Source organism: Talaromyces atroroseus (assembly GCF_001907595.1).
Source record: "Talaromyces atroroseus strain IBT 11181 chromosome Unknown scaffold_17, whole genome shotgun sequence".
Taxonomy (NCBI): Eukaryota; Fungi; Ascomycota; class Eurotiomycetes; order Eurotiales; family Trichocomaceae; genus Talaromyces; species Talaromyces atroroseus.
In genome coordinates, this window is record NW_017971449.1 from 90320 (window position 1) to 108695 (window position 18376).

The 18376-nt window shown below is 47.9% G+C and overlaps 7 protein-coding genes across 7 annotated transcripts; 3 read left to right on the forward strand and 4 right to left on the reverse strand.

Annotated features, from left to right (window-relative positions):
* Positions 1-230: 230 nt before the first annotated feature.
* UA08_08987 (hypothetical protein) lies at positions 231-3184 on the forward strand (the record flags this gene model as incomplete). The annotated part of the gene is made up of 4 exons (XM_020264044.1): positions 231-474; positions 520-1030; positions 1202-2262; positions 2661-3184. The coding sequence occupies 4 exons, from the start codon at positions 231-233 to the stop codon at positions 3182-3184; spliced, it is 2340 nt and encodes a 779-aa protein (XP_020115772.1).
* A 1024-nt stretch (positions 3185-4208) lies between these two features.
* On the reverse strand, positions 4209-7315 carry UA08_08988 (hypothetical protein; the record flags this gene model as incomplete). The annotated part of the gene is made up of 2 exons (XM_020264045.1): positions 4209-4269; positions 4323-7315. The coding sequence occupies 2 exons, from the start codon at positions 7313-7315 to the stop codon at positions 4209-4211; spliced, it is 3054 nt and encodes a 1017-aa protein (XP_020115773.1).
* Positions 7316-7881: 566 nt separating this feature from the next.
* Positions 7882-8775, reverse strand: UA08_08989 (hypothetical protein; the record flags this gene model as incomplete). The annotated part of the gene is made up of 4 exons (XM_020264046.1): positions 7882-8033; positions 8193-8485; positions 8542-8640; positions 8693-8775. The coding sequence occupies 4 exons, from the start codon at positions 8773-8775 to the stop codon at positions 7882-7884; spliced, it is 627 nt and encodes a 208-aa protein (XP_020115893.1).
* A 235-nt stretch (positions 8776-9010) lies between these two features.
* UA08_08990 (hypothetical protein) lies at positions 9011-10134 on the forward strand (the record flags this gene model as incomplete). The annotated part of the gene is made up of 3 exons (XM_020264047.1): positions 9011-9184; positions 9244-9327; positions 9388-10134. 3 exons carry the CDS (start codon positions 9011-9013, stop codon positions 10132-10134), a joined length of 1005 nt encoding a protein of 334 aa, XP_020115892.1.
* A 339-nt stretch (positions 10135-10473) lies between these two features.
* Positions 10474-11378, reverse strand: UA08_08991 (hypothetical protein; the record flags this gene model as incomplete). Its single annotated transcript, XM_020264048.1, has 3 exons — positions 10474-11103; positions 11180-11272; positions 11352-11378. 3 exons carry the CDS (start codon positions 11376-11378, stop codon positions 10474-10476), a joined length of 750 nt encoding a protein of 249 aa, XP_020115819.1.
* Positions 11379-11632: 254 nt separating this feature from the next.
* Positions 11633-14023, forward strand: UA08_08992 (Mitochondrial intermediate peptidase; the record flags this gene model as incomplete). Its single annotated transcript, XM_020264049.1, has 1 exon — positions 11633-14023. One exon carries the CDS (start codon positions 11633-11635, stop codon positions 14021-14023), a length of 2391 nt encoding a protein of 796 aa, XP_020115891.1.
* Positions 14024-14776: 753 nt separating this feature from the next.
* Positions 14777-16044, reverse strand: UA08_08993 (hypothetical protein; the record flags this gene model as incomplete). Its single annotated transcript, XM_020264050.1, has 5 exons — positions 14777-15474; positions 15536-15697; positions 15774-15853; positions 15946-15959; positions 16027-16044. The coding sequence occupies 5 exons, from the start codon at positions 16042-16044 to the stop codon at positions 14777-14779; spliced, it is 972 nt and encodes a 323-aa protein (XP_020115818.1).
* Positions 16045-18376: the final 2332 nt, after the last annotated feature.

Sequence of the window (18376 nt, forward strand, 5' to 3'; positions counted from 1 at the left end):
TTTGAGTAAGCAACGTGCCTCAGGCAGGAACTGTACCTAGTGATCCGGCTCCTTCCTTCACAGTTGAAGCTATGCCATCCATCTCCTTCTCCGAGAGTCAGTCACGATCAGAGGTTTACTGAATTATACGTCGACGATAATTGCAATCATCGATAGGTCAATCCAGCATTATACTTAGCCCACCTCACCTCCGACCTGCTTCAGTCAGTATACATACGAAGGCGTTCACGATGCTGAGGCGAAAGATGAGGACATCCGACAGCCGCTTGAAAGCTACGACGTCGAATAACGAAGCAGTCGTTCTCGGTGATTATCCTCAGGGCTCTGGTGAGAATGTGAGACCGACTTCTGCGCCAAAGAACAGGCCGCCGAAGGAGCAGCCTTCAGGCCGCATAGCTTCGAAGTTTAGAAGGAGTAGTGCAAAGTTGCTGTCTAGGTTGGGATTTTGGAGCTCTGGGAACTCTGAAAATCTCTGTAAGTGATTCATGAGATGGACAGGCAAGAGCTAATTTTGCTTAGCCACCACATCCACCACATCGAGTAGCCCCGTGGATACCAGTACACCATGTCCCTCTAGCAGCTCAGATCTAGAATCAGATAGGGTGTTGATCGCGGACGATTCAGTTTACATCTCTGAGTTTTCTGATGAGGCCTCTGTGAAGCACGACTATCGTCAAAAAAAGTCCTACGTCTCACATAAAGATAACTCTATTGCAGAAACAGACAGCTTGGCCCAAAAACGCTTTGAGATCAGAAACGATGTTGAATCCAAGGTCAACCAATTTAATCGGGCTCCAGTTCTGCCTCGCCGACTATCACAGAAACTGTCAATCTTTGGGCCGCCGACTGTGATTCGCCGCACAAGGCCCAAACCTCGAGTCGCAATTGTTAATATGGACGGCTCTTGCCCTGTTGTATCACGTAGCAAATGGGACGGCTCAGTACCATGGAGCACAGATCCGTCAGTTGAGGATTCCCCTATCTTCAGTCAATCTGACCACCACAGCTCTTTGGATGGCATCTCGACTGGGTACGAGATTTCCGCCCAGAGGCTTCGCTCTCAGTCCAGCAGGTCTGCTCCATCAATAAAATCAGCCACTATGCCCAAAATTAAGCCGTCTATAGTCACGGTCGAAACGGCAGCGGCAGCCAAAGTATTTTTTGAAACTCATTTCAATTCAATATATTTAACTCAAGACAGCCGTAATCAAAGATTACGAGAGCTCCAAGAACACTTACGGGCGTTACCATTTACTCACGGAGAACGAACGGCGGCGCAAAAGGCATGGATTACTCAGGAAAGCGAGCATTTGCGGCAGTCACGAGTTCTAAAGACTCGATCAAATCGCTTTCATAAGACGGACACTATCTCGACAGCAGGCTATGACATAATCCGAGTTCTGGGCCAGGGGAGTTTTGGTGTTGTTCAGCTAGTAAAGGAAAAAAGCCTTGATCGGGACTCGTCAGATCAAGGAAGAGACGCTAGTATAGCACTCAGTGAACTCAAAAGTAGCAGATATAGCCGGAGGTTTACGACCAGATCAAGTCGTCTGGCAGAAGGTAACACGTCGCGGAGGACCGTTCAAAGACAACAGGGGAATGTATATGCCATGAAGGTTATACGTAAGGCAGATATGGTTCGTCATTGCCAGGAAGGTCATATTCGTGCTGAAAGAGAATTCTTGACCGCATCTGAGAGATCAAAGTGGATTGTGCCGCTCATTGCTAGCTTTCAAGATACTAGCCATCTCTACCTCGTCATGGAGTACGAGATTGGTGGCGACTTCTTTGGTCTTCTCATCCGACATGGCGTGCTCTCGGAGAGAGATACCATGTGGTACGTGGCGGAAATGATTCTTTGCGTCGAAGAAGCTCATCGCCTTGGCTGGATTCATCGAGATGTGAAACCTGAAAATTTTCTAATCTCTGCATCTGGACATCTGAAACTTGCGGATTTCGGCCTCGCTTTTGATGGTCATTGGTCTCATAACCAAGCATATTTTAATAATCATCGGTACTCCTTGGTTTCTAAATTGGGTATTGAAATCAAGGGCGATGCTGAGGATCAGTCTGAGAATCCGAAGTCGCAACAAACAGATACAAACCGGTTCCAGCAAGAGGGGAACGAGGCATTTGTGCCTCAAGTTGGTAAGCACATGCTTGATTGGCGTGACCGGAACGAGAAAAGACGTTTTGCTCGAAGTATTGTGGGGACAAGTCAGTACATGGCACCTGAAATTATATCCGGGGAACCCTATGATGGTAGGTGTGATTACTGGAGTATAGGGATTATACTTTACGAGGTATCTTTCAGTCTCACACCCAAAAAAAAGCATAACGGCTGACAAATTCAATCAGTGCCTTTATGGTGTGACTCCTTTCTACCGTGAGAATAGGGAAGAGACCAAGAGATATATTCTGGTGGGTATCTCAATGCTGTTATCTTGTCTAGAAGTTTTCTAATTCCTTGCAGCACCATATCTTGACCCTTGGTTTTCCTCAGGAACGGCTGAGCGACCTTATGATATCGTACCACGCAATCGACTTAATTCAGCAGTTGCTGCAAAGGAAGGAATTCAGACTGTCTAGTAGGGGATACAAGACCAATGACTGTGCCTTATGGCACAGAATATATAACCCAATTTATGGCAATACTGCAGAGCCCAAGAATTATCACCCCCAAGCTAGGCACGTCTATAGTGACGATGCTCGTGACATCAAGGCCCACCGATTCTTCCGTCAAATTCCTTGGGGTGAAATGCTACATCGTCGTCCTCCATATATACCAGAAGCAAAGAGCTGGGAAGACACCAACTATTCTGATAGAAGCAATCTGGACTTCATAGATGTACCCATTCTACCACAAGGAAAACACCAGTTAATGAAGGACGCCTCAGTGCCCGAGTCCGAGCCTGATCCGCTGGCAATAGTATGTCAGGAAAAAGCAGAAGACAACTTGAATGCGGACAAAGTCGACGTTGAGAAGACCGCGGCCAGAAAAAGGAAGAACAAAGAGAGAAAAAGAGCCCGTGATAAAATTCTTCGAGATGCAGTCGTTGGCCCAACAGCCCTAAACCTGCGAACGAAGGCGGCCTTTGTAGGCTATACCTGGCGGCGGCCAAAATCAGTGAGGAACGTTTTAGAGATAGAACGTGGTAGGAGTTTGGTGACTGGTCGTTTCTAAAACAAGGGTGACGCATTCTGTTTACACCCTGGTGTGATGGAAAGTAAAATTATTTACATGTGTACTTTCAAACCGAGAGCTCCCACCCAACAAACAGGATCAGTCTGTCTGTTGTCTTTGTTGCATATCTTTATTTCTCCTCACACCGGGGAGCATCCGCTGTTGTCTATCGCTACTAAAACCTATATTCATAATCAATCGTCGAGCAGTGCCCTTTTATTCCTGATTCAATTCCGATAGATTTATGGATAAGTCTACAATCTAATCTTCTCTCAGAAGAGAAAATATGTATTTACATACCAATCTCTGAAGGAGCGCTAACCTAGGGGTGGGGGGAAATAAATCAACAACAACACCAGCTATCCATCCATCCATTCAATTGGTATACCCAAAGCCCACAATAAAACAGACAAGAAAGGGGAGGAGAAAGAGTTTGGTACATGAAACAACGCCGATAACACCCTATGCATGATGATAAGGTATGGTAGTTAAATGATTTTTGATAGTCGGATAAAGATCAAGGTATCAAGGTTAGTTACAACCATGGGGGGGGGGGAGACGGGTTTCCAGTATGGTATGCACCATAAATTTTAGAAAGTGGACGAGCCAGCCATAGAGAATGCTGTTTCACTAACACCTTCATCCGGTGGTGCACTGCCATTCAATTTGGGGCAAAGTCTGAAGAGAAGAAAGAGGTTAGCAATGAATGTTAGTACTAAATGGGAAAAAAGAGAGGAAAGACAGGGATAAATAAATACTTCTTATTTGTTTTGATATGCCCAACTAGACCGCAATTGGCGCATTTTCGCGTTGTAGTTCCACCAGACTTCGAAGGGGTTCCTGCTTCTTCAGAGTCACCAACCGGTGTCCTGCCTATTCCTTTTTGTTTTTCACGGGCAAAGCGTCGTTCTTTATTGCGATTTAGCCGTGATAATTCGGCTTCCAACCTGGTAAGAAAAGAAAAGACGGAATGTCAGCTTCCTGCAGGGAAAAAAAAATAAGTATTTTCATGTGCTCGCTCTGCTTACAGTTTCTTATTGCGTGCATCAACCTCCTTGTCACCTGTCGGCTGTAATTCAGCAAGCCTAGAGGCATGTTAGCACGATTCTATATTAGAATATTGTAAGGTGGGACGAACTGGGTGTTGACAGCTTCGACACGATGTCGCAGCTGCATATACTTCCGTATGACACGTGGATCCCAGACTAGCTGTTCTTTCTGATAGATGTTTCCGTTCTCGTCCATAAAATCTCGAGTAATCCTCAACACCTTGCCTCGTTGGCTTCGGCTGCTCAGTCTGCTGAATTGACTCATACTCTCATCATCACGACGGAATGATGGTGTCGCAGCTTCTCGTGGTGTGGGCTTGTTGAAGTCCTCCTCATCGTCTTGATCCATATCGCTATCTATGTCAGAAGCTTCCACTCTAGATGACAGACTTGCTTTCTGAGAATCCCAAATATGACGAATGGATTGCTCATATGCCCTTTGCTGTCTAGCCACGTTGTAACTATGCCCTCCAGTCTCCTTTTGCTCTCTTTTTTCCATTTTTTCCTGTGCGCTCTCTCCAATAGCTTGGAATCCACCTTTCATCGAGGTCTTGACGAAACTGAAACCTTCACCCCGACCAGTGGGATCACCTTCACCATGCAACTTCAACATAGCCTTGCCCTGAGACGCCATTGTGAAGTTGCGAGTGGCACGCCACGGTGCCATTTGTTGTTCGAAGCTTTCACCCTCGACATCATCATCCTCATCGTCAGCACCGTTAGCATGGCCAGTGTCATGAAGATGCTGAAGCCCAACTTGCATAGATTCTAGTAGACAGACATCCTCTGGCTGAATCCAGGATCTGATGACGTCTGAATCTGGAATGTTCCCAATCGGGACCCACATTTTGGTGTCCTTGTCGTGATGAACAAAATCCTTCATTTTTTGTCGATTTTGCATATCAGAAGACCCTGGCAAATGTGCAGTAACCTGATTAATTGAAACTTGCATGTTCCCCTCTTTCTTCATCAGCCGAAAAGTGAGCATTTTCAGGCGGTTCTTGGCTACCGTTGTGACTTTTCGTGAATGCGGTCCAGGAATGTCAGTTGATGGAAGCTGCTGCCCAACCACGTAGACATTTTCTAGATTCTTTATGAAATAATCAGATCCATTGGATTGAGTGGTGCCTCGAACGACCAGAAAATCTGTAGACTTCGGCTGGTGATTGAAAACGGGAGCGCGATACATTGTGTTGGTGATAGCAGGGGTGGTCTCTCCGGGATCAATATGGCCAAAAATTGAAAACGGGCTTTTGTCTTGGGGTAACAGGACATTCGTCTCGCCAATGTCGGCTTTTGGGCGAGTGGCGTCGTCGGCATTCTTTCGACGATAGTAGTTAACTAGGCGGTTTGCCATGCCGAAATTAGACATCATCATTGGGACTTCTTCTGAGTATTCCAGCAACAACATGGTTGCATTGTCTCCCATGGACAGAGATTTGGTAGAATTGTAAAGGGTCTTGGCGTCCTTTCCTTTCTGGTGCTTTCGTTTAATAACAGGAGAATTCTTGAACCAGGAACTGACCATTGGCCGGAAGGACAAGGCTGGACGGTGAAAGGACCGAGCCTCAGTCGTTGAAAGCTCTGTCTTATAATATGGCCATTGCAACCGTAAAGCAGGCATGCTGTGCTCGAGTGCGGCATTTCCCAGTGTGCTTCGGACCCTGCTTTGATGATTTTCTTTGAGCATATCATAAGCATCATCGTTGGAGATATTATAGCGTTGATTTATGCGCTTGGTGGTATTGACGTCCATTTCATCCCGTTCGTGGCCTGGTAATGTCTTCGGTTTTTGTAGAATAGCCTCGGGTCTGGTATCAAGCAACAAACGTGCATCGTTCATATCAATAACAATCTTCTTGGAAATCTGCGCAGTTAAGCGTGCTGGATCATCAAGGAAAGGTATCTCAATGTCGGAAATATTCAAAAGCTCGTGTGGTTCTCGCCCCATCCTGCGTTTCTTAGTTGGTTGCACATCTTCCATATCCAGTGACCACGCAGTTTCATCGGTGGGTAGAACAGGGGTCGCTTTTAATGGAACTTCTTCCTCGACATCCGCGTCTAAGATCTCAGTCTTGACGTCCCAGTCAGTACACAAGATACGAAGATCTTGCATGGTGACACCTCCAGGGAGAATCTCCGATTCATCGATCTCAGCATCGAAATTATCTTCGGGTTCTACGGGTGAATCATCTACTTGTTGTAGCGATATTAATCCTTGGCTTTCGAAATCAAAGGCACGCTTATTCCCTTGTCCTCCCGTTTTGAAGATCCGTTCTTGATCCAAGCCAAATTCGAGATTGATTTTGGTAGGCAGGACGGCCTTTGGAGGCTTTGCAGCTTGCTTTCCAAGGTAAAAAGCTTTCTTATGACGGAAAAGCTCAACAAATCGCGGGAACGAATCTCGGTCGAAATTAGGCCATAATGACTTTAGAAGTTCTTCATCATTTTCAGGCGGAGCAGGTATGTGATCGGGTCCAGGAACTGCAGCCGCAGCAGATCTTGCGAATAGAGCTTGTTGTTCTCTCCAAGCATTCAGTGTTGCCGGATCCATGTCTTCCTCTGTGGGCGAGGGAGGCTCCTCCGGAACCTCACCGAAAAGATCGATGTCGCCATCTTCATCCGGTACATTTTCGAGATGCGGCAAAGCGGTGCTAGTGTCTATGCCGGCAACAGCCTGCTCTTTATTTAGAAAAGCATTCTCCGTTGTCTCTGTCTGCTCGGCAACAGGAGATAATACTCCATCACCGAATAGATCGTCCACTCCATCTCGGCCCTCCTGGTCAGCGGGAGCCTCGTCATCGCCAAAGAGATCGCCCGACAAAAATTTCCCTGGATCCAAATCATCCTCCTGCTTCACTTCCAGCACTTGAACAGCGGGGGCGCCGGGACCCTCTTCTTCAGGGAGATCATCATCGTCGAAATCCTCGAAATCAATAGCATCGTCCGCCTTTTCGCCAGTCTCCAAGTCGCGTCCCATAAAATCAAACTGGCCGCCATCCGGCGCATTTATCTGCGCCAAAACATTCTGGAAATCGAGGTCGTCGCCGATGTTGCCGCCATTTTCGGTGGCGTGAGGCATGATGGGCGGACGGTGCTGGGCAGTCGTGAGACTCGAGTAAGGGTATCCCTCAATGAGTATAGCGTTTCAACCATCCGTCAGCATCGCGTTTCCATCGGCGTAGCCCAGTCTATATGAACTGAAACTGAGAGGAGATTGATGAAAAATCGAAGGATAATAAGTAGGTAACTGCAGATGAAGTAACCGCGGAGCTCACAACAGTTAGCGGCGGACTTGATGGCTGCATAAAGGTGGTTTTTATTGTGGCCCACCGCTTTGGTTTCCTGGACGTTTATTGGCTCGATCAGCAGTTTGCTCAATGTGTCACTTGTAGTCCGCCGTAGTACTACGGTCGTTATGCCGGCAATACTTTTGGCGGTGAGATATAAATGAGACTATCAATAGCTTTTGAAAACTATTGTTGTTGGTTTATCATATCAGTTTAGCGCTTACTACTGATAGGCTTTCAAGTGGCATTACTAAGAAATGATAATCAGACAAAAAGTGGTTTCGCAGCCTCGGTCCATCATGGCTGCTGGCGGGAATGCTGAGGGTTTGCATGGCAGCGCCTTGTGGCATTTTCCTTCTCAATCCCATGTAGAAGTTTTGAAGTCTCCATAGTAAGCGCAAAGTGCCTTACTAGAACCCTCCATGCAGTAATGCTTCACATGGATCTTTTCGCCATTGTCGACTAATCTAGCCAACTGTTTGAGATCCGAGGTCCGTGGGAGATAAAGAACTATGTGTTTTGATAAAAGAGAGTATTCTTGACACATATAGTTCAATGAATACGGTTCCATGCAATGCAGATTGAAAATATCGTCGGATCGGTATCCAGGACCTGTGGATGGCTAGTCAGTATCCAGCGAGAAAACCCGGTGCTTAGAAAGAGTCATACCTCCCCAAGGAGGACTGGCAAAGATAACGCTATAAGGACCCAAGTCTTTCAACTGTTTCTTCAGTATAGCGAAACAGTCACCTTCAAACCAAGTAATCTTCGACTGAACTCCGTATATCTTAGCATTGTGTTTGGCGCAAGCTAGCACAGCGGGGTCTTTTTCAATAGCATAGACTCGCTTCCATCGACCAGACTTGGCGAAGGCTATGCTGTTACCACCTGCTCCGGCAAATGCATCTATCAAAACCACCTTATTTTCCGGGACAGAAGATGCTATATGCTCCGCGATTTTACTACGACCACTGTCAGCCCCGACGTGGGCAGAAACACAAGAAATGGCAATACTTACTTTGCGATTGGCTCAGGAGTGACTCCAAACCAGGCCTCGTCAGTCAGCCAGATGCCTTCTTCATATTTTGAGAAAATGCGATGTCGCTGATACCAGTAACTAGCACGTAAGTCAGTTCGGTCCTGGGTAAAATGTGTAATCCATGCCTTACTTCTGAATGTCCCAAGGGACTTCACCTATGTCGCTATAATAATGCACCTCGGGAGGCGCAACTTCTTCAGCCGCCTCGTTCATTGCAGTAGGCTATTGGTTTAGACAGGCCTTTCGTTGGCATGGCAGAATTCATGGTTGTTCAACCACTTTTGAAGAAGCTGCCCTCCGTGAAGCTGGAGCAAATAAAGTGGAGCGGGAGCTCTCTGTTTGCATTGTTTGTTGGCCGCCTGTACCCGTTCTGGACAGCTCTCCAGAGCGTAAATATACGCGGGGACAGCACACCTACAACAATTCGAGCATCTCATTTTCTTTAACCATGTTCGGCGCACTCAATAGGTTTATAGGACGACTCGACAGCGAGGGCGTGCAGCAGAATGCCAATGGGCCCGGAGACAACTCGTTTGGCTTTCAAATACTCCGCAACAAAGATGCAGACCTGCCACTTGAGCCTTGGTTTGATTTTATTATTGGAATAAACGGGCATCTTATTGTGAGGACTCCAGCACCCTGTATTCTTGCGCGCCACTTGCTTACATGTCTCGCATGTAGGAAGAGCCAGACCACAACCTGTTTGTGACAGAAGTGCGCAACTGCGCAGGTTCCAGTGTGTCTCTGGAAATTTGGAGCGCAAAGGTATGCTGCATTAACTATATGCGTCCATCAACAAGGGGAAGCGTACTGATCAACTTACAGGGTCAAAGGACACATACAATTTCCATTCCGGTTTCGAAAGAGAATCCCTCATTAGGCCTTACATTACAACTCGCTCCATTATCCGTTTCACAGCACATCTGGCATGTTCTGTCAATACCGTCACCACTTAGCCCCGCTTATTTAGCGGGCTTGTTAGAACACTCAGATTATATACTAGGATCGCCAAGCGGCACACTGCGAGGAGAGTCAGCGTTGGGCGAGTTGGTTGAGGATCATCTCAACCGGAGTCTAGTGCTTTGGGTATATAACAGCGAGTTCGATGTTGTTCGAGAAGTGGAATTGGTGCCAACAAGAGGCTGGGGAGGGGAAGGTGCGCTGGGAGCTGTTCTTGGATATGGAGCATTACACAGGCTGCCTGTGGGCCTAGGGGAGGAAGTTGAAGGGCCGGGTGAAGTTGTCTTTGAGACGAGAGAGGACGGGCTTGAGCGACCGGCAGAGTCATATGCTACAATTTCTAACCCTGCAGCTGCCACGGGAAACTATCTCGTTCCTGCAAACATGTCCTCGCCTCCTCCTTTATCGTCACCCACTGCTGCTCCTCCGCGGTCAGGCAAGTCAGCACGAAAGAACCGGCATACAGGCATTTCACCCAGTAGGACGTTTGACGAATATTTTGCCGAAGGGGAGAAGAAGAGTAAGGAGGAGGATTTTGCACCTTCACGAAGAGGTACGCCGCTTGCACCGCCACCCAAGGCTGGAGAAAACGAAGCTGCTGGACAGACGTAGTAACCTTACGGCCTGCATATGTATAATAATAAAAGGGATCTGTTCTTGTTACTATTCGGCATAGCAACAGACCGCTCATAGGAATGAAATGGATTTGCGTAGAATGGCAATAATGCATTCATATTTCGCAGTAACACGCCTAGTATGCCAACTAATCACACACATACACACAAAGGAAAAATCTGAGGTCTAGAGGAAAAGTATAGTTTGAAACATGATAACAGGTTCACATACATACTTCGGCAGAGGAATAGGTTTTACATAGGGTAAGCAAAGGCACGAATACCATTTCTGACCGTACCGAATTGCGCCGTGCTCAGAAGCAATCATGTATGGAAATTATCGGCCCTTTCTCACCCATTCTTCGAGGTACTCTCGGGCCTCTCCAATTTTATCCTCCAACATCACGCGGCCCATCTTGCTATGAGCAACTCCAGTTGTGTAAACGTGTTGAATGTAGTTGTGGGCCTTGAGATGGTTGTCAGCCACCACCGGTACTCTCTTCTCGTATTCCCAGGCCAAGTCCGAGATATTTCGCATAGTCACAGGCAGTAAGCTCCAGGCCGCAACGGTACCGAATGCAAGAGGAGTCGCTGTCCGCAAAATAATTCCGCGATTCCGAGAGACAATCGATCCAGCCATCGCTGACACAATGACGTAGACACCTCCCGGGAGAATTCGTTCGCCAGACTCGGGAGACGGAGCGAGAGATGCAACTGTGTTGGTGAAGGCATTTTCTACGCGAAGCACACGGGATAGAAAGTCGTTGAAACTGTTCTCCGCGGCTAGAGAGTGCGCATAAAGGAAGAGGCGGGCTCGGCGGATTTGCGCCGTCAAAAGGTCGGTTGGGCTAGAAGTTTCTGTCGAAGATGGAGCTTCTGAAGGAGGAGAATAAGGGATGGTAGCAGCGGGCTTCTTTGTCGGCACAGGAGCCAACTCGTCGGGATAGTCATCGTAAATGGGTTTTCTCTGTTGTAGGGTGACAGTTAGGTTGATGAGAAAAAACTTAGGAAGTTGGGTCACGGGAGGCAATGGCTTCACGCACAGCATCTGAAGGACTCTCCGCGTACGCAGTATGTCTAGGGTATGCAACTATACCTCCAGCAAGGAGAGTCGCTGCTATGGGAGCGACAGCTCGCTGAGTACACCGTTAATATCTGGACTGCTTGCTTCACTTCCGCCGGCAACAGGAGTGGGAAAATAGGATAGATACATACTCGCTGGAGCATTGGCCGGAATGACATCCTGAATGCAGAAGAAGTCAAGGGCCAATGGATGCGACGGCGTGGAGTATGAGTTGAGGAAGAGGACTTTCAAAGCCTTTTCTGCTGCTTTGTTGCGGGAGCTGACGTTGATGTTGATCCGATCGGGAAGAGCAGGAACGGAGCCAAGCCTATTGCGGCAACTCGGCACTTCGGCTGAGAAGGGAAAAAAACTGTCTGTCACGTTCTTCCCCCAACATCACCATGCAGGGTTGAGTCCTGATTCTAATGCTAATATGCTGCATACCGTGCGGTCTCGACCATGGACCTGCCGCGTCTGCCTGCAGCGTCTGCAGCGTTCCAATGCCGAGCGAACTTTTGCAACAGCCGTCGCTGCCGATCAGCAGCAGGCTTCTGTCGATTTTGCAGCAGCAAGCAAGTTTGCAAAGCAACGCGATGACGAGACATTGAGACGGGTTTTTGATTCGCGTCCATTCTGGCGAGAGTTCTCGAATCGACGAGCAAATAGTTCCAAACGAACCGGCATCGTGCAAAACCAATACCTGAGCAATCCTGAAGGGTTCCGACAGTTCGCGCAAACGTCACTGCAGAAATGCCAACGCATCGTTTCAAAGGTTCTGGGAGCGTCTACGCTGGAGGACTACAAATCAATGGCCAAGGACTTAGATCGATTAAGTGATCTTTTGTGCCGAGTTATTGATTTGTCTGATTTCGTGCGAGGCAATCATCCAGATCCAAGGATACAGGAGGCAGCTACGCAGGCTTACGCGCTCATGTTTGAGTATATGAATATTCTCAACACCACGACGGGCTTGCATGACCAGTTGAAGAAGGCAGCAGCTACCCCCGAAGTAACATCCAGTTGGACCGAAGGCGAGAAAATGGTTGCTCAAATACTGATCAAAGACTTTTCAAATTCCGCAATCCACATGCCCCCGAAAGATCGACAGCGATTCGTCAACCTGTCCAACGATATCAGCCAGCTGGGCTCTGATTTTGCCAACGGAGCTGAACCGGCGAGGCCACATGTTGTGCTGAGCAAGAGCAGTGTTCAGGGTTTAGATCCCGTGGTTGTGCATCAGTTACAGAGGTGGAACAGTGTCCCTATTCCGACTTGGGGCATGGAACCTAGATTAGCGCTCAGATCTATGCACAATGAACAAGCTAGGAGGGAAGTTTATATGGCGACACGAACATCGAGCAAACGTCAAATTCATCGGCTAGAAGAGCTTCTATCGAAGCGAGCGGAACTGGCCAAATTGTCGGGATATACTACATATGCTCACATGGCATTGAGCGATAAAATGGCCAAAACGCCTGAGGCGGTTTCCAACTTCTTGACGGCTCTTATCGATAACAACCGCGTTCCAGTGCAGGAAGAGCTTTCCAAGCTTCAGCGCATTAAGGGATCATCACCACTACAGCCGTGGGATCATGCATACTACGTTCAGAAGCGTGTATTGGACTATGCGATGGCTCGACGATCTCGTGAGTTGAGCAGAGTTCCGGAGTTCTTCTCGCTGGGGACCGTGATGCAAGGTCTTTCACGCCTCTGGAATCGTCTGTATGGACTGCGGCTAGTACCACAGGAGACACTTCCAGGGGAAACTTGGAATTCTGACGTTCGCCGATTGGATGTCGTTGACGAGTCGGGGCAGCACATTGCTGTGATATATTGTGATTTGTTTACGCGGCCTAACAAGAGTCCAAATCCAGCTCATTTTACGCTTCGGTGTGCGCGTGAAATATCTGCGGATGAAATCGCCGAATCAGCAGCAATGGACCCCCCGTCTCATCCTAACGATGGGATGGCTACGGCAATGATTCCAGGTTCGAATACTCTCCGACAACTACCTACGATTGCTCTTGTCTGCGATTTCCCGGAGCCACCAGTGTCTGGTAACGGTCCGCCCACGCTGCTCTCCGAACATAGCGTGAGAACACTATTCCACGAAATGGGACATGCAGTACACTCCGTACTTGGACAGACGCCACTGCAGTCGATCTCAGGTACAAGATGTTCAACTGACTTTGCGGAGCTGCCATCTGTGCTCATGGAGAGCTTTGCCACGGCGCCAGAAGTTCTCTCACTCTATGCACGACACTGGGAGAGCGACCAACCTTTATCGGAGAACATGATGCAAAGCATGGCGGCAGATCGCGCAGCAAACGGGAATATCTACGGGGCAGTTGAGAACGAAGCGCAAATCCTAATGGCGCTTGTCGACCAAGCGTATCATGCGCTAGCAGCGGGTAATGGAAGTAAGAGATCCATCGACAGCACTGGTATCTACCACCAGGTCTTTTCTACGCATTGCTCTCTTCCCGATCCCCAGGACAGCAACCCTCTGACATCTTGGCAAGGGTTCTTTGGGCATTTATACGGCTATGGCGCTACGTACTACAGTTATATATTTGACCGAGCGATTGCCAACAAGATCTGGCAGGACGTGTTCCAAGCGGGCAAGCTGTCGATTGATCGGCAAGCTGGAGAACGCTATAAGAACGAAGTGCTTCGCTGGGGTGGTGGACGAAACGGATGGCACTGCGTGGCGGGGGTTCTTGGTGATGCCAATGCGTCGAATGCAAATGGACGATTGGCAGAGGGCGGCGAAGAGGCGATGCGTGAGGTTGGTCGGTGGGGGTTAGGACGGGATGGGATATAAAGTTAAGAATCCTAGAGTCTGTTCTTACCTATAAACTAAATATATCTGGAATATATATACGTGCATGTGTACATGTAATCAGCTAAATTAGAGTCAATACATACGATCCATTCACCTATAACCTAGAGTTAGCATGCCTGTCTACGTATGCATTGCCGGTCTTGGATTAGGCACCTATTTGCAGCACGCTCCCTTTTTGGGCGTCGACGTTATCTCTACTTAGGGCAAGTGCGTCACATGACATCAACAGGATAACGTTCAGCTCTGGAGCGACGTGACTATATGTGCCAGGCATGTCATGACCTTGATAAAAGGCTTAGTGCCCCCTATACTTTGTATAGATATACCGGGCGTCCATCTCCAAGGTTCCTTGGTAACAAGGCGTCAGTATTGTAGTATCGTGATATTGCGTAACTAATTGATAGTAGGCATAATAGTAGTTGCTGACTTATGGGTATCTATTTGCATTTAATCAAAAACTCCTGTACCTAGGTACGTGAATATAATGCACGGATCGATCCTGATGTCCGAGAACGCCTAATTTCTTTGGGTCGCAAACTTCTTTTTAAGGAAACCGAAAAATATAGAAAGATCAGGAGTTATCTTTTTCTTTTTATTTTTTTAAGCCGTAGTAAGTCGTAATCTTTCTTCTCTGATGTGTGTGCAAGAGAGAATATCGACGAGTGTGATACCTGAGAACGATCAGGTATGTGTGTGTGTAAGAAAGGGATTGGCCTCGTCCCAGAGTTCATATCATCTATTTTGTTCGCCAGGAAAAGGCTTCCTCGCAGTCGCAACATGGAAATTGTGATATGCATGAATATGTCGATTGCTAATACACTTCCGGACGGAAACCAGAAACACCTCGATTTCAGGCTTCGTCCAGCCGAGCGCCAAAAACGGTTTGTATGTGTATGCCGACAGGCCAACCAGCCAGTTCTCCTCATACCATGCACCCAGCGTCTTTAATCGGCGGTCCTTTGGCCAGGGGTTTATCGGGACCTTTGTGACACGCTCAGTAACGTCTGCGAAGCCTTCTTCTCTCATCTCGGCCGCCAGCTTGTCGGCGATGAGGACTTCTCGAAATGGCTCCACTTCTTCTGCGGCTTTGATTTGCATCTCTAGCCAGTCGTGGAATGCGTATTGGCTGTAACCACCATCTAGATTGGGGGGTGGCAAAGTGCCGTCGTCACATCGCGGGGTGATGTCGATATCGTGCCATTCTAGCCAGCCGCCCGGTTTGAGGACGCGCATCGCATTCTGGATTAGGTCTCGGCTGGAGGGGAGCGCGCCGGCCATGTTGTTGAGCCGGATGTAGTCAAAGTAGTCGGCGTCCCAGAGCCATTCTTCCGTTGCATCTTCGACTAAGAAGTGCACGTTTGGGGGGACCTCGGTGGGCTGGACGGGGGACAAATCTGTGCCGGTGATACTTGCCTCGGGGAAAATGCTCGCTAAGGCATGTTAAAAGAAGGGGAGAAGAAAACTATGCTTGTGAACAGAAAAGTTGCGTACCCATCTCTATGGGCCAGATCCCTGAGCCGGTGCCGATATCCAGGATTCGTTTGGGATCTTGCAACGGGGCAAAATGCAATTTGTTATCATTGATTTGCTTCCAAATATGATGCTGCATATCGAGTCGGTCCAGCTCCTGCTCGTCGTTTGGGTAGGGATATACTGAAAAGAGTCAATATGGTATAGGACAACGGCCAAAAAAGGGATGGTTAGGAAGGGGAAAGCGTAAAAAGCGTACAGCCCTCATGATATTTATGATATGTTCGTCCATTCTCCATTGGAAATGCGGTTACGCTTTCCGTTAGAGATTGGGTGTCACTGCATACCAGCGAGTTAGAATTATTGTCACTTGCTGGAGGCTAGATAATCGACGCCTTTTTTTTTTCGGAGAATCAAGAAGCCGGACTAACCAAGTAGATGAGTCCTGTTGTCCGATTAGACATTTAGACTTAAGACTATGGGATATAGGCAGGCAAGAAAGGAGCACTCACGTCAGGCGTCATGGCCATTTCCAAGACGATCCAACACAGTCAAGGCCACCGATTGATATGGCGATTAGGCTAGCTGATTAGCGTCCTCGGTATCGAAAGGGCGAGAAGAACAAATAAGAGGTGTAAATATATATATATATAGGTATAGATAGAAATAGTCCTGTGGATAGAGAGGAAGAGTCGTGAGAAGCACGTAGAACAGACAGAAAGCAGAGAAAACGAGCAGGACCCCATCTAATGTCTTCTACTATTATAGCGCTGGCTGGTGGAGCATCCATTTTGTACCGTGGATCTGGTTCTGATGAAAGCGACAGAGTGGGGAGGGCCTGTCAAGTCCCAAGTTACGAGAAGACTAACGTAGAAATAATAGTAATACGTAGATGTGTACGCTTGTATTTTGCATGCTACCTGCAACATGTACGGATTGTTTGTATAGTATTATATGTGCTTGCATGGCTACCCGAGAGACTGGCACAGGCCATGCACACAGCCCGAACAAGTAACAATTCTATTATGCACGACTGCAGGCGATGCGGGAAAGTGAAAAAGAAAAGAAAAAGAACCGAGACCAAGAGAAAAGAAGGACTCGGGCGGGGAAATAGGAAGGCTTAAGAACAATACGGAGTCGGGCCCAGAGTGCCGGATTGCCTTTATGGCTAGCTGTACGAAGTGGGATTTGTGAGCTGTTAAATTTCTCTACTCCTACCGTCTGATAGTATTGACAGTACGGAGTGTTCTGTACTGTGAGTATATATATGCCCATGCGTCGCATTGGCCTCATTCTTGGCTTTTGTCCATCCTTGTGCTATGACAGTATGTGTCTCCGTACTACGTAACTATAGTCCACGCTCTAAACACGCATGATAAATCAACAAGGATCAGGATCATACGTCAAGCTCCTTCATGCACGCCCAAGACTTGAGAAAAAAGATCGACGATGATAGCTTAGAGTAGTGCTAATTTGGGATAGTATAGGCACGCACTGGCAGCAGATGCATGAGTAATCGTTTACTAGACGTCCCTAGCTAAGTCCGGTACCCAGTTCTTTCATAAGAACAATAAATTCTACATCATGTTAACGTACCAAGGAAGAATGCCTCCGTGCCGACCACGGGAGAGAGATCTATATGACATGCAGGCCGGACTTGGTTGCAACCGAGTGCTGCGTACCCAGGCAATTAATATATCGTGTGCATGCAAATTGTCAAAGGCTGCAGGAAGAATCCAGCCGATGGCACCGTTGCATGTGTCTGCTGTCGGAGGGACTAGGGCAGCAGCTAATTTGGTAGTTTGCCCTAGGGGCGTAGTCCTAAATTATAGCACGGCGTAGGGTTAACGCCCCTGCACTGACACCGGACACTAGGGTAGGGGCCCAGCATGCTGGGATTTCCGACTGAATTCCTGGGAATGGACCTGATGCTGGTGTATCCAGCGCACACCGCATGAGGATAGACGTACGTACTTCCTTTTTGTGATAGACCGCTTTTTGGCAGACCTATGGAAGTTCCAAAGAACACTTTCAAGCGGGCCGCTAAGGGAAGCCTAATTTAAGCCGATGGTTCCCTCCGGTTGGGCCTTTCTCAGTTACACAGCAGTTCTAATCCTGACTGAACCATCCTGGTAAGAAGACATCTCTCAATGGGCTGGATGTCAATGGCGACGTGAAATCACGTCTGATGTGTTCGACGGTGCGGAGTAGAGACCAAATCCTGGATGCTGGCATGGAATCAAAGGGGAAAAAAGCAACGATGGAGACGCGACCCAACAGTGCGGTTTTGCCAACAGGGATGGACCCGGTGCAAAGAACAGATCCAATTTTAAAAATAAAAAAGCTTCATCGGCACTATTGAAGTTTGAAAGTGTTCGTTTCACGTTATTACCGAGCCATATCGTGAGAATGTCGGATAGAAAATGTACTAATTCATACATCATCTCATCTCCTGTCTCCTGAAGAGAATTGACTATGTGTCTAGGCTTTATACAGCAACACTAGAACCGCCCCAGGGCTACGGAGGACTCTGTACGCTATGCGGAGCACTCGGTGCGTCGTGCGAATCCGTGCTGCAAAGCAGCAAACAACCGGAAAATTAGCCGAAAACCCCGAGGGTCCGCGGCGTTCTCCGTCGTGCGTGCTAGAGGCTAGTTGCGTCTTCTTTCTTCTGGATTTAATTGCTTTCCTCAAAAATAGGAACAAAAAAATTAAGCAGGCCGTTTGAACTAAGTTCGTGGCATGCATAAGCGTGTTGGGTGGAGCTTACTTGATCCCTGGCCACGAAAGGTGAATACGTACGTCGTACGCTGGCTGTAGAATTGCCTATTCGGGAAATTATTCGATGGCTGACTCGTGAGG